Below are 13,434 nucleotides of genomic sequence, written 5' to 3'. Positions count from 1 at the left end.
TGTTAGTAAAATAAATAAACAAATAAGTAAAATTAAAAAATACAAAAAACACAAAACAGTGGATTGAACTCCTGGCAACCATATTGTCATGCTGTATAATGCACCAATAATTACACTATTTTAAACAATACCCAGTTCCTCTGAAATATAGCTACGCACCTTCTGCTTTTTGTAATTTTATTTATCGTAATGAAGATCTAGCTATAGTGCTTATTAAAAGTATAATCCGAATGTGTTCATATTTTTGCATGATTAATTTTATTGCAACTATTTATCTGAACATATTTTCAGAGTTGTAATAAAAGTATTTATATTTAATATACATTTCATAAAGCAACATATTAAAAATGGGATAGAGAATGATTAGAATGTTAAATTCAACCAAAAGATCCGAGATGTTAGTCCTCTTGCCTACATTACCCAGAATGCAGCGCTGCTACCAACCGTTGTGTGGAGATTTGGGTGTGTTATGCTAGTAGCTGCCATGGTAGCGGCTACTGTAGTCTCCATCCGCTAGCCTCCAAGAGGGATGAGGAGCCGGCTAAACAGCACTGGTAAGCAAACTTATTTAAACTACTGACATATTTTATCTGAGACTTTAAACCTGTAGTCTACGATCCCACCTACGGTTGAATCACTTGACCCATTTGACCAGTTAACGTTTTCATTCCTGCAGCTAACCAGCCAGGTTCGTAAAGTCGGTGGAGTTCTCCTTTAAACTGTGATTTATTTCAGCACTACGTTATGTCGCCACAAGATGGCGCGCCCTTCAAGAAGATGTTAACGAGACGACTTCATGTTGATAAAAATAAAAACCGCTCAGCCCTCCTAAGGCTAATTACCGCGGATGATGATAGATAAAACATGGTATAGAATGTAAAGTAGAGAGTTAAATATATTTTTTAAACTCTTACGTACGGCTGAGTCAGCGGATCTTTTCCACGATGGCGAGGCAGCGACGCTGAAGTTAGCTTCGGATTCGGCTTCACAGTAAAGGGCTATTTCACAAATTTAAAGGACTGTGAAAAAGATCAACCCTGTTTTAAAAACTAAATACTTGACTTGTTAGACCTGGACTATATTTTATTAAGACATCCCTTTGTAAAAACTATTCTATTTTAAAATGGCCATCCATGCATATTTGACACCCTCACCACCTCTATACTCATGAAATATTCGATTTGGTGAAATTTCAATAAAATACTATAAAATTATACTTTGAATGTGTTTTCAGTGTGGACATGTACTACTAGGTGTAGAATAAATTGGATTTGCTTTGACAGGGTGAAAAAAGTAGACCTTACACCCAGGGATGGTGGAAACATCTGCCTCTAAGCATATGTAATGTTATTTACCTTGCTGTATTTGTTTTAATTAAGTCAGATTTAAGTCCAACTTTTAACTATTCCACTCTAACATGTTCTTATTTAACAATTCAGAGTTGGACTTGCTGGTGTTCTTGAGATATTTGTTCTGCAGCACCAAGTCGGCGTGAGTACCTGAACTAATTCTGTTCTGCTAGAAAACAGAACCCGTAGTTTTATCAATTACACCACCTGGAAACGGCAAAGTACCACACATTATAGTGTCACCACCATGTTTGACTGTGCTTATGTTGCTTTTTTTAATGCTGTGCTAGTTTTATTGAGTATGTAACAGGACGCAGACCTTCTAAAAAGTTCCACTTTTGTCTCGTCAGTCCACTGAATATTTTAAGTCTTGGTCATTAAGATGTGTTTTGGCTAATGTGTCTTTCTCTCTATTGGTTGCATCTGAAACCCATCAATGACTTCCTGTACTTGTTGATGCAATGCTGACAAATGCCAATGACTTTGTTTCTCATTCTGTTTTTAAATGTTTCTAAAGCAAAGCATTCGAGATCTTTTGAACTACATCTCACCAGTGTGGTTTGTGAATCTGCAGATTTTCAGGCCTAGCTTTGGGTAGTAAACTCTGCTTTAAAAAAAAATAAAAATAATTGATTTGTCAAGGTTACTTTATGATAATAATTTGAAAACTGCAATTTCGTTTATTATATATATATATATTCTGTTGTAACAACAGAAGCACTGACATTAACTGTATTGTGAAGGACATTTACTTGTGTATATTTATATTGTCCAGTTTAGAGAACTATGAGTGATTCAGATTTTTTAACTAGAGCTCTTTATAGACAGCTGTGCTTTCAAATAAAAACACAACAGAGTGAAATAGCGTTGTACAAATCAGAGGCGAACTTCGGCATCGTGGCGAGGCATGTGTCCAATGGGAGGAGGGACGTGACATGGACCGGGGGCCGATTTGCCCAAAACTTCTGGGAAAGTTAACATGAAGTAAACAGACTCACCCAGTCACATCCCTGCTTCAGTCAGTGGTTCATACTGGTAAAGTCAGTTTGGCAAACTGGGTGCCGCGAGTGGATTTTAAACAGGAGATGCCACTTTTATAAGAAACGCAGTGTTTATTTTTGTTATTTTATCTTAAAACTAAAACATCTTTTGTATAAATGACGTTTCAAGTCGCGCCCTCCATGGTGCATAAATATGGTAAGTACTTCTCCATCTCTCTAATTAGTGTTTCCTGTAAGTTTTAGTTACATTTTCAGGTTGGTGCGTTTCGCATTGCTGAACCCAAGCGATCGTTTTTGTTTTTGCCTCTCTAATCTCAGCTGAAATCTCTGGAGCAACCCGAATTACTTTTTCTGGCCTTTAGGGGTTAAAAAGAGGGGAAAAAAGTCCCGGGGACTTCCACTTCCGGGCTGCGAATGATTTCTAACGGATTTTGTTTTATCTTTTTGTCTCGATCATCGATCAGTGTTCAGGCTCAGGTATTGCAAGCAGGTTTACCTTCGTGATGTGCATCATCTCTCTGCCCTCAACACCCACCGGGTTCAACAACACACAGAGCTGCCTCCGTGAAATATATGCAACTTATTTCTGTCAGTGACAAAAATATAAATGTTTCCTTTTCGGGGTTTCTTTCCCTCAGCTTAAATGCAAGTTTATCGCATTATAGTACAATAAACAGTATAACACACTAGTGACTGTAGAATACAGCTTGAGTATTTTCCCTTTTTTTGGTATTACAACCACAAATTTTATAATATATGTAGTAGGTGAGGAGTCTGCAACCTTTATAATTCAAACAACCATTTTTTTTTTTTACCTTCAATTCAACTCTTTTTGAACTGCATGTTACATGACCTTTTGAAAACGTTATAATTTTAGATAAATCTACTCAAAAGTGTGTAGAAACTAGTTAAATTTACTCAGGTGCACTTATTTGAGTTTTGGGAGGAAAAAAGTACTTGGAGGAGAACTAGCCTCAACTTTTTACTTCTACTTGGGTAATATGAATGAAGAACAAACATTTTAACCAAAAATGCACCAGACGGAGACACACACCTAAAGTTTATAGATAAGTGTGTCTTCTGCCTATTTTAATTTTTTTAAATAATGTTGTTTTAATTTTAAAAAAAGAACATTTTTTGAAAAGAAATACAAATGTATTACTTTTTTTTATAACTGTAGTTATTCAAATGCTAAAATGTGCACATAATTTATTATTTTTGTCTGTCTGCTGATATCATTTTTAAATATTAAATCATGTATTGTGATCAGACTGCACAAACTGGATTTTTTTAAATTTAAAACCCTTCCCAAATTTTGAGCTTCTCAATACATCATTAGGAAATGTAAAAGACTTCAGCCCAACTGCACAGCTACAGAAACATGGCTGTCCATCTAAGCCCTGAGGCCTGGCAAGATAATCAGAGAGTCATCTAAGAGGCTCCTGGTATCTTTGAAGGAGCTGCACAGATCGAAAGCTTAGGTAGGAGAATCTGTTAACAAGACAACTATTGGTAGAACACTCTACAAATCTAACACCTATGAAAGAAAGACAAAGAAAGAAAGCAAAAAGAAGTTATGTTTGCTACCAGCCATGTAGAAGAAGGTGCTTTGATCAGATGAGTTCAAAATAACAGTGAGTTCAATTAACAGTGTGTTAAATGAAACACTGTCTATGGAGGAAAGCTAACACTGCAAATAAGCATATTCAAGCATTAGGACTCTCGGGTCCAGTCTAAGACCTAGTTCACACATAGCTGGATATTTGGGAAAACAAATACATTTTGATGTGCTTTTTGCCATTCATCCACACGGAAACTCAGTGTAATATAACTACAAATATTATTTATAACACCTCTGACCAAAACCAAGATTTGAGAAAACTTGTATTTGTGTTTGCATAGGAAAATAAGCTCCCACACATTAGTCTGTGACTAAATAATACACTGTATCTAAATACTCACTTTGATGATATGTTTGCCAATCAACTTTGCCTTGTGTTTAATTAATTTTATATAATTAATACACAATTTAAAGATAGTTCCATTCATATATCTGTCCACATAAATGAACCTCTTGGCTCCATGTTTAATTCTTACGGGGAAGTTGTCAGTTTTAAGCAATCTGATTGACTGGCATAGGTTTTAGTTTTGCACTACACTGCCCCCTTTATGGGTTTGGCATGTTTAAAACAACACTCAGGGGCAGATCGTGTTGATTCATCGGTATAAAAACTTTTCAGAAACTTATCCTGTGTGCACTATATATATATATATATTTTTTTAAACCAATGTGGCGGAGATATTCAGCAAAGATATGCAAAGCTGGTAGAGACAAACCAATTGCAAAAGAAAAAAGGAGTGCTACAATGTAAGGAGTCAGAGTGATGAACCACACATGCATAATTGTTTTTCCTTTTTCAAATATACCCTTCTTCCGTCTGTCATAAAATCTCAGTAAAATGCAGTGTTTGTATTGTGATAAATTGTGAACACTTCAATGTAAAAGTGCTGTTAAGAAATGCACATGTTTTGTGATGCAGACACAGAGAGGGCGGTGGGGCTCCTCAGACAATACCAGGCCAACCTGACCAGCCCAGAGGAGCAGGCCTTGAAGACCAGTGTGGGCAAAGTGTCTGCCATCTTGGGCAGCCAGCTTTTCCAAGCTCTTCTCGGTAAGGAAAACAACACAAAGCAGTTTACTTTGACACTATTCAAATCTTTACAAACTTTACCCTTTAGCTGAAATTACAGCTGTTTCTCAATATGGACCTTTTAAATGTGGACAACTTATTTTAATTTGTGCAGCTGTCTGCAAACCGAAAAGAAGCAGACAGACAGGGTCACATTTTATTCATTTTTATGGGACGTTAACTGAGTCCACACATTTCCCAATTAAGCTTTATGAAAGAGGCCTTTCAGTGTCCCCCACAAAGGTTTGCTCTATGCCAACCCCGAACTTTGTAGCATTCTTGGATTTTAACGAAACCCTACTAAAGCCAAAAAACAGTTTATATATACACTAATTGGTATTAATCCAGGACATTCTGGTACATTTCTCACACCGAATTGACCAAATATTCTCTTTTGTACCCTATGCTTAGTGAAACTGAACTCACTCTAGTCTTCCATTAAGTTTTTATAACTGCTGTTGTCATTGTTGGTAATGCTAATCCTAAAGTGTTCTCACATAAAGAGCTGCTGTAACCACCTACACCTTCATCACTAGTTTGGTGTTTTGGAAAGAAAAAGAGCTCGAGGGTTCAGGATGAACCTAGCTTTCCTTTTTTTCTCTTTTTTTTCTTTTTTACAGCAGATAAAACACGTTGCTTCTTTTTAACCAATGGTTCAGTGGTCCCTCTAATTACCACAGCCATGTTATAATGATCCTCGCCCTCGGCTCTGCTATTGCTTCTGCTGACCCACTGCTGCTTCTTTGCTGGGGATCTGAGGGGGAGGGGTGTCATGACTCAGGCAGCAGTTAAAAGAAACACAGCACACTGTTGTTTCTGGTGATGACATACAGAGGGGATTTAAAGTATTGTTTCCTGTGTGAGACTGATGCAAACTCCAGGCATAAGGGCTTGAATTATTAGACTTTTTCCCTTCTTGTTTGACGTCAGGAGGTTGTAGTAGAGGCTAAGTTGCTGTTTCCTGTGGTTTTAAGAGTATATGTCTGGATTTGTCTCGACGCTTGACTGTGCAGCTCAAGTATAACACTAACGCAGACCAAGGAGCAGAGAGCTAGTGTATCGCCTTTAATAAATTGCATGGATTGTCCTCATCGCTGTGTATATTTGAGAATTATCTTGAGAGCTTTGGGTTTTTTGCCTGTGGGAGGTGATCTTCCTCATCACAGAAGAAGGCAAAGAGCCACAGTAGGAGATGAGTAATAGAAACCAGAATAATCAAGTGTTGTTTGTACCTGATGGGGATGCTGGTAAATCAGAGATGTTACATGTGATGCTCTGATTGCTAGTTGCCTCAGTGTATTATAAGATAAATATTTATTTCCTTAGTCTTTAAATCTCTTCAACCACTTTGACAGCTTTCATTTTACATCATCTCTAATCTGGTACATTTGACCCTGGAATACATCATTTTTTAAGCTAGCATACTTTGAAAACCGAGTTGTTAAAAACTATTCATATCCCTTTGATCCTGATTAAATGCATAATACGAAAAGACACCCCCCCCCCCCAAAAAAAACAAAAACAAAGAAAAAATAGGATAATTTGCTTTTTTTTTTTTTTTTAAGATTAAGGCTGAATGGTATTACCACTTCCCCTATCCTTGCACTTTGGCACTAATTGTAAGTTCTGGTTTAAATTTTCAAACGGGGAATGTGGCCATTCTTTAAAATGGCTTTTATCAAATATAACTGCAACCAGACACTTGGACACCTTCATGACTAGTTTTGTACACCTCACCTTTTGTTCTTGGTATGTGATGTAAAATCATATTGATTGTTCTTGTTTTAAGTCACTTAGGATTGCTAATATTATTTAGATTACTGTGCAGTTAAATAAGCCTCCATACAAATACAACATTTCTATTAGGAACATATAAATGTTGTGGATTTGTATGTCTCTAATAGGGTAATTTGTAACATTTGAGTTAATTAAAGGTAACCTATTAAACTTTCTTGAACATATTACAATAGGATACGACATGTTCATTACCTTTTTTACACAAAATCATTCTGAGATAATGAGATTTTAGTCCGTTCAGTTCTGCCTATTACAAGCTCCTTTCAGAATGAGCTGTTTTATGGCCTCTTGTCACTTTAAATCCAAATAAGCTGCTGCTAGCCTCCCTCTCAACTCAGTGTTTATACTTGCTTGTGAAAATGGTTGCAAAGAGATGCTCAGTTATACAACAATCCATCTTTGAAAAGGAGAAGTAAAACCTCCTGCGCAATCAACAAAAATGCAGCAAGTGGTTTTTGGATGGTAAGCTAACAACAAAATACTTGTCTTTTCCAGCAGCCATTGTACAGCACAAACAGTGATTAAACCAGCTGACTAAATGTGCTGGAGCTTCTCTTGGGTTGCTAGGCAATGGCGAAGTGCGCATCAAGTATGACATAACAATTGAGAAGTTTTTGAAACAACTCATTTTCCAGACACTAAAAAATATTAACTTGTAAAATTGTAAAAATATTAACCTAGTCCTTTCTTGACTGACCCACCCAGTCAAGAAAGGACTGGGTGGATTTATAAGAGCTTGGGCTGTGTTTAGAAGTAATTGAGACCAAAATGAAAGTACAGAAACATTGAAAATGGGAACTTTGTATGATAGGTCCCCCTTAAAGGCATATCTGCAGACGTATTTCAAGTCAGCACCCCAAAAATACTACTTTCTTGTGTGACGTCATAGAATAATTAGTTGAAATAGAAGGGTTAGCCAAGGTACCACGATCGTCTAATAATTGTATATGGGTTAAGGATCTTACAATTTGTCTTGTCACCAAACCTAGTAACAATTGAGTTTGGAGAGCCACTTTAACATGTTGAACATGGGAAGAATGGAGCTTGGTCAGGGAGAAAGTAGAAAGGTGCCGGTCAACATCGGACCCCAGCGCTAGCATCTGGCCCACTGTGCAGCCCTGTCCAGTCTTGTAATAATACTTTCCACAGGCCTCAGTTTCACCAATGAAATATTAATGTGAATTTCATAAGCCTGAAAATGTATGTAATTTTGGTCGAGATTATTGACACACAGTGGCGTATTTATAGAAATGAGGTAGACTCAGCGAGGATTAGCTTTTCCAAATCAGGATTCCAAACATTCCTCACAAAGAATCTTCAATCAAGGCCGAGCCTGAGGCAGACAGGAAAATAAATTGCTCTTGGCTGCCATGCCAAACCTCCTCCACAGCTCTCCAGCTCAACCAAGCAGCGTACAAGGGAGGGAACAGAAGAGTAAAGAGAGGCCTGTGGTCGTTTTGTTTCAGGTGCAGGGCTAGAGAGGCTTTTTCCCTCGTTCAACATGTGGTTCTCTTGGAGAAAGGGCGGCTTGCAGGTGCAGTCGTTTCACAGCTCTATAATCAGAACACGGCGCAATATAAACATTAGTCATTCTTTTATCCGGTCCTGGTGTGTTTACCTTCACATGCTCAGGGCCATGCGAACTGGTTTCAGTTACAGCATTTTTGCGTTTGTCATTGTGCCAGTGGCTTAAAAGCAAAGTGTCTAAGTTGAGGAAGAAAATAATTAACTCTAGTTTCGGATTGATGTGTCAACACTATGGTAAGGTATATCTTTTAGCTCTATTGTGGGTGTAGAGGTGTTGCATCCTACGTGAAAGGGTCGCGTATTGGCCACTTGATTGGATGTCTGCACGGTTGCACTGTCACAAACAAAGCTTGCCTTAACTGTGCATTCGTCCTTTTGTTCCAACACACAAGCACATGGTGCAGAGCACCGGGGTGGAGGGAGTTGAGACTGACACACGTTACATTACAGAGGACCCTAAATGCCTGAGGAATGTTTTATTGAGGCTGTGAAAAGGGGGTGAATTGTTTGCCCTGCTTTGAAATTGTGACCTAGTTTTCCATCAGTGTCGTATGGGTTGCTCGTCATCATGTAAAGATCCAGGGGCACATTTTTGTCTGTGTGTGTGATTCACCCTGGCAGGAAGTGGAAAGATGAATCAATCTAAGTCAAAAGGTACATATGACAAAAAGAAGAGGTCTGTGGCTCCCCAATCCTGCATTGAGGTCGAAGGTGCAGTTGTGTCTAAAAGACTCCAACCAATATAATGCAAACTTTTTCCCATCTAAATATAGATCTAGAATAAGTTCTGTCAGAGTGGCTTCTGCCTTGAATTGTGTGTTTTGTCTCCTGGCCAGGAATTTATGTGGTCTCCAGACGTGGAGCATTGCTGAGACTGTTTTAGAAGGCCACAAGATGTGCAAACAGAAAAGCTGTCTGTACTTTATGTGACTGAGAATGAGAACGCTGACATCTGAAGGAGAGGTGCTCGAGCACCTTCCGAAGAGCTTGTTGCCTTTTACAGGAACAGAAAAAGTAATTAGAAGTGTTAACTGGAAACCGAGGTGCCCAGGATGCAGTCAGAGAGCAAATTCTGCAAGACTTCTCAGATGCAGGGTTTTTTCACTTAAAGTAGAAATAGCACTTATGTTATTAAAAGAACAGGTCATATGACTAAATGTATTGATGATACACTAAAAATAAGGACAACGTTTTTTTAAGATGAAAGGTGACATGTTTTTCTTGATTACATCCTTAAAAGTGCACTGAAAAAGAAATATATATATATATATAAGGCATTGTTTACAACAGCAAGTAGTTTGCAGAGACATATTTGTTCACATTTTAAGGTGCTTGGCAGGTATCCTGGAGAAATTGCCTCCACTTTTACATATTTAGTCTGTGTCAAGCGCTTTGGTGTTCCAGACCAATTTAATGCTGATCAGGGCTTTGTGGAGGCTGCACCATCTGTTGCAGAACTTCCTTGTTGACTGGAGATGATTATTACTGTCTTTGAAAATATTTAACTGTGTAAAACCTTTAAACCACCTTTAATGTGTTTCAGGTTTGCTTCCAATCAGCCAAACTTTCTGATAATCTTTAGTCAATATTCTCTTGGCTTTCTGAAGTCTCCTAAAAATGTTTGCTTCTTGGCTGCTTTTTCACCAGTTTTCTGGTTAAGTTTTGTTTCTGACAAGAACAGCACATTGTACTAGTTGTGTTTTAAAAAATGAGGAGTGTGAGGGAGTAGAAGGACAGACAAAAAGTGTCAGTCCAAAAAAACTATTTACAGCAGATGAACAATATGAGAAAGTCATGGTTTGTAGTGCTGTGACAGACTGGCGACCTGTCCAGGGTGTACCCCGCCTCTCCCCCGAAACGTTCGCTGGAGATAGGCACCAGCACCACTCCCGATCCCACTAGGGACAAGGGTGTACAGAAAATGGATGGATGGTTTGTGGTGGATAACAAAGCTGCAAAGGCATGACAGAACTCCTAACACTGGATGTACGTCTTTATTTAGCCTGGAAAAATACATATTAAATTAAGCTTTTTGTTTCTTGGGTATTGCCAAAGTTTATATTTAACAGAGATGTTTAAGTCAGGCTTTGACCATTGGATCAATCCCTACCACCTTTCCACCACAGTAAGACATTAATACACATCTTTATATTGTTTAGATGGTTGACAACGTTGTCTTTACTGTCTGATCAGTTAAACATATATGCTTCTATAACTAGATTTTGCCAGCCGACCCAAAAAGTTCTTGGTGATGTTGAGAAAAAGGCCGTGGTGTTTTTTCACATTCAGTTAATCACTTTAAATATCCAAATTTTGTTTCCACATTTATTGAAAGTCTAGGTTGCAGGTTAAATAAATGCCAACTGACATAACAAAACATTAGCATGGATCAAAATCTGAACTATTCAGCTTAGATATGTGTGTGTTTGCATGTACATGAGAGTTTGTCTAAGTGAGGCTGCTCTTTAGTCAGCTGGTCAACAAATTGCTCTTCCCACACATGGCTTCACTCCTCCACATTCAGACACAGAGATGAGTCAAATGCTCCATTCTTACACTTTTGTTCCCACATTGTCTTGTTGGGACATTCTGGCTCATGTCTCTGTCTCAAGCACACACACAGAAGCCAGAATTTTATCATTTTTATAACAAAAATGACATATCTTTGATTTTGGAAAATTACAAGATCTTCTATTCAAAGGAATTTTGAAACCCGACTTGACCTTTTAGTGAACCTGTTTTAGTGAAAGCTGATGAACTCTCCTGTCATTTCCTTATGTCAACATTGCAGTTGCTGGTCATGTGTTTGGCATCAGCAAAAATGTCACAGTATATGCTCATCAAATGCTTGCCACTCAGAAGGAACCTGAAAGGAGAAAGTGTGGCACGGTTAAGAAACACTCTAAAAATGCATGAAATAAACATAATGCTGATTTTTAACTAAAGATATGTCCTAATCAACATTTCCTCTTTGAATTTTTTTTCAAAAAGGAGATATTCTGCAGATTTTTGACAAATTTTCATTAGTAGCTAATTAGCTAATTGTTAGTTATTTTCACCTGTTACAGTTTTGTGTATCTGCCTTTTATTACTTAGACGTAGGAAGACGTGATGAATTAGGATTAAAAACATCCTTGCATTTCCTACGTACACATTTGACACTGTGGGATACATGTAGCATTTGATCAGCATATAAGCCAAACTGCTACTGTCCACATACCATTAATGAGCACCATTGTATAGAGTCGGTACAACTGCAACTCAACCCCATAAAAACCTCACCTAATCTCACAGTACAAGATCCAAATGCTCCACTCAGCTCTGCATTCTTACTGCTTGAAAGTTAAAGTGAAATGGATGCAATTATCAGGCCTCTAGAGGCCACTTAAATAACTAATTTCATTATCCTACAATCAGTTCATCCATAAATATAAAACACTGGCAAAAGCAATATACCCCGTCCCTGCACAGTTGAATACTAAATGACACACCCTTGATTTCAATATACACACACTATTCAGAACTGGAGAGCATCAAAGTGGCATACCTATATTCAAAGATGCTTTCACATCTTTGAATGTGAAAGCACATTCAAATATAAACAAAAAATCCCCTTATTCTCTACATGTAAACCTGCATAACAGTTTTCAACATGCCTGCATACATGTCATATATGCTAAACAGAACAGGTGTGTTTTTCCATATCCTCACTTTATCCACTTTCTAAATGTTTTACTGGAATCCACAGAATTTCTCAGCAAATGCATTTCTTGGCTGAGTTAAAATCAGAGCTTTTCTTTATAGTTTCAGCTGAAAGAACTTCCTTCTCTCGTATGTGATGCCCCACTGTCTTGTTGAGCCCCAGACAAAGCGATGATCTTAAAAACAACAAAAGGAGAACTGCCCTTTTCTTGTTTGGTTTGATGGTTTTAGAGTCTGGTGTGCGCTCTCCAGGAGACAAAATCTGTCAACACTGGAACAGTTTTAAATAAACTTCAGCAGTTTCCAACTTTGTCTCCCTGTCGAAGACTGATCAGTAGCAGTTTTGTTTTTCTTCAAACACAATTTTCCAGATGTTTCACCTCTGTTCTGAGGTAGCAAATTTGCTTCATAGCATTGAAAGTCTTGGATTAATTTTGCTCTGACTCTGTCTTGCGGTATTCCAGGGTGTTGACTGAGCCTTAATCCTAAAACTCCCATTTATACTGGCAAGTTTCAACCCTAAAAACTTGGAACAAAGTCCCTTCAGCTGCTGTTGCTATTAACCCTATCATGTTGCTGGTAGATTTACTGTCCTATCTTGACTTTTTGAATTTTAAAGGTATAATATCCAAGAACAGAATCATTCAGTGTTTGGTTACACTTGTTTTGACATCATTTCAACTTATTTGGCATACTCAAACCAGGCTTATTATTTATGTCCTCCGTTTATGGAGTCTCTTGATACACAATCTACTTTGGCTCATGACTCCACTGCACAATTGTATTTTACGTTTTTTTTAATTGGTTTTGCTCAACAATTACCAACTCTAAATTATAGAAAAGGTGAGAATATGGGTCATTTTTTCTTTTGGCCCATAAATCCTTTATACTTTCTGCTCTGAACTATCATTGAAAATGCATCCATCCATCTATTAATTAATTGCTTTTACTCACTAATCACGTTAATATGAAGTTAACCTTGTGTTGACCTGTGGCTGCTTTTGGGACTTTCCTAGAAAGATAAATAAAAAGGAGAATTGGAGTTACACCAATAGATCATGCACATTGAGTAGTGCTATTCGAGGACTACAAGCATAACATTTGTGAGTGTTTTTACTGTTATAGAGGCTTACCTGCATGCCTACACTAAGCAACACTGCACCATATGAGAATGAACCATAAAGTTACATTCTCGCTCTCTCCTCTGTAATGGAAAAAGCAATAATAAATCATGGATGTCTGGAATCAGAAAGAAAATGTGATGTGTGTAGAATAATAAACAGAAAACATTCACTAGATTCTTTTTTTGGTAACTGATTGTGTTGGCTCTTACTGACCTTCTAGTGGTTAAAATATACAGAATAAGTC

The 13,434-nt window shown here is 37.6% G+C and overlaps 1 protein-coding gene across 1 annotated transcript in view; it reads left to right on the top strand.

Moving 5' to 3' along the window:
- The first annotated feature begins 2,345 nt into the window (after positions 1-2,345).
- The window catches only part of dlg3 (discs, large homolog 3 (Drosophila)), a 123,224-nt gene continuing 112,135 nt past the window's right edge, over positions 2,346-13,434 (top strand). The window contains 2 exon segments of the mRNA XM_032555080.1: positions 2,346-2,546; positions 4,891-5,022. Coding sequence (XP_032410971.1) covers positions 2,507-2,546; positions 4,891-5,022 — 172 coding nt within the window. The 5' untranslated portion in view covers positions 2,346-2,506.

This window comes from Xiphophorus hellerii, chromosome 23 (genome assembly GCF_003331165.1).
Source record: "Xiphophorus hellerii strain 12219 chromosome 23, Xiphophorus_hellerii-4.1, whole genome shotgun sequence".
NCBI lineage: Eukaryota > Metazoa > Chordata > Actinopteri > Cyprinodontiformes > Poeciliidae > Xiphophorus > Xiphophorus hellerii.
This window is presented reverse-complemented; position numbering and strand designations above follow the sequence as displayed.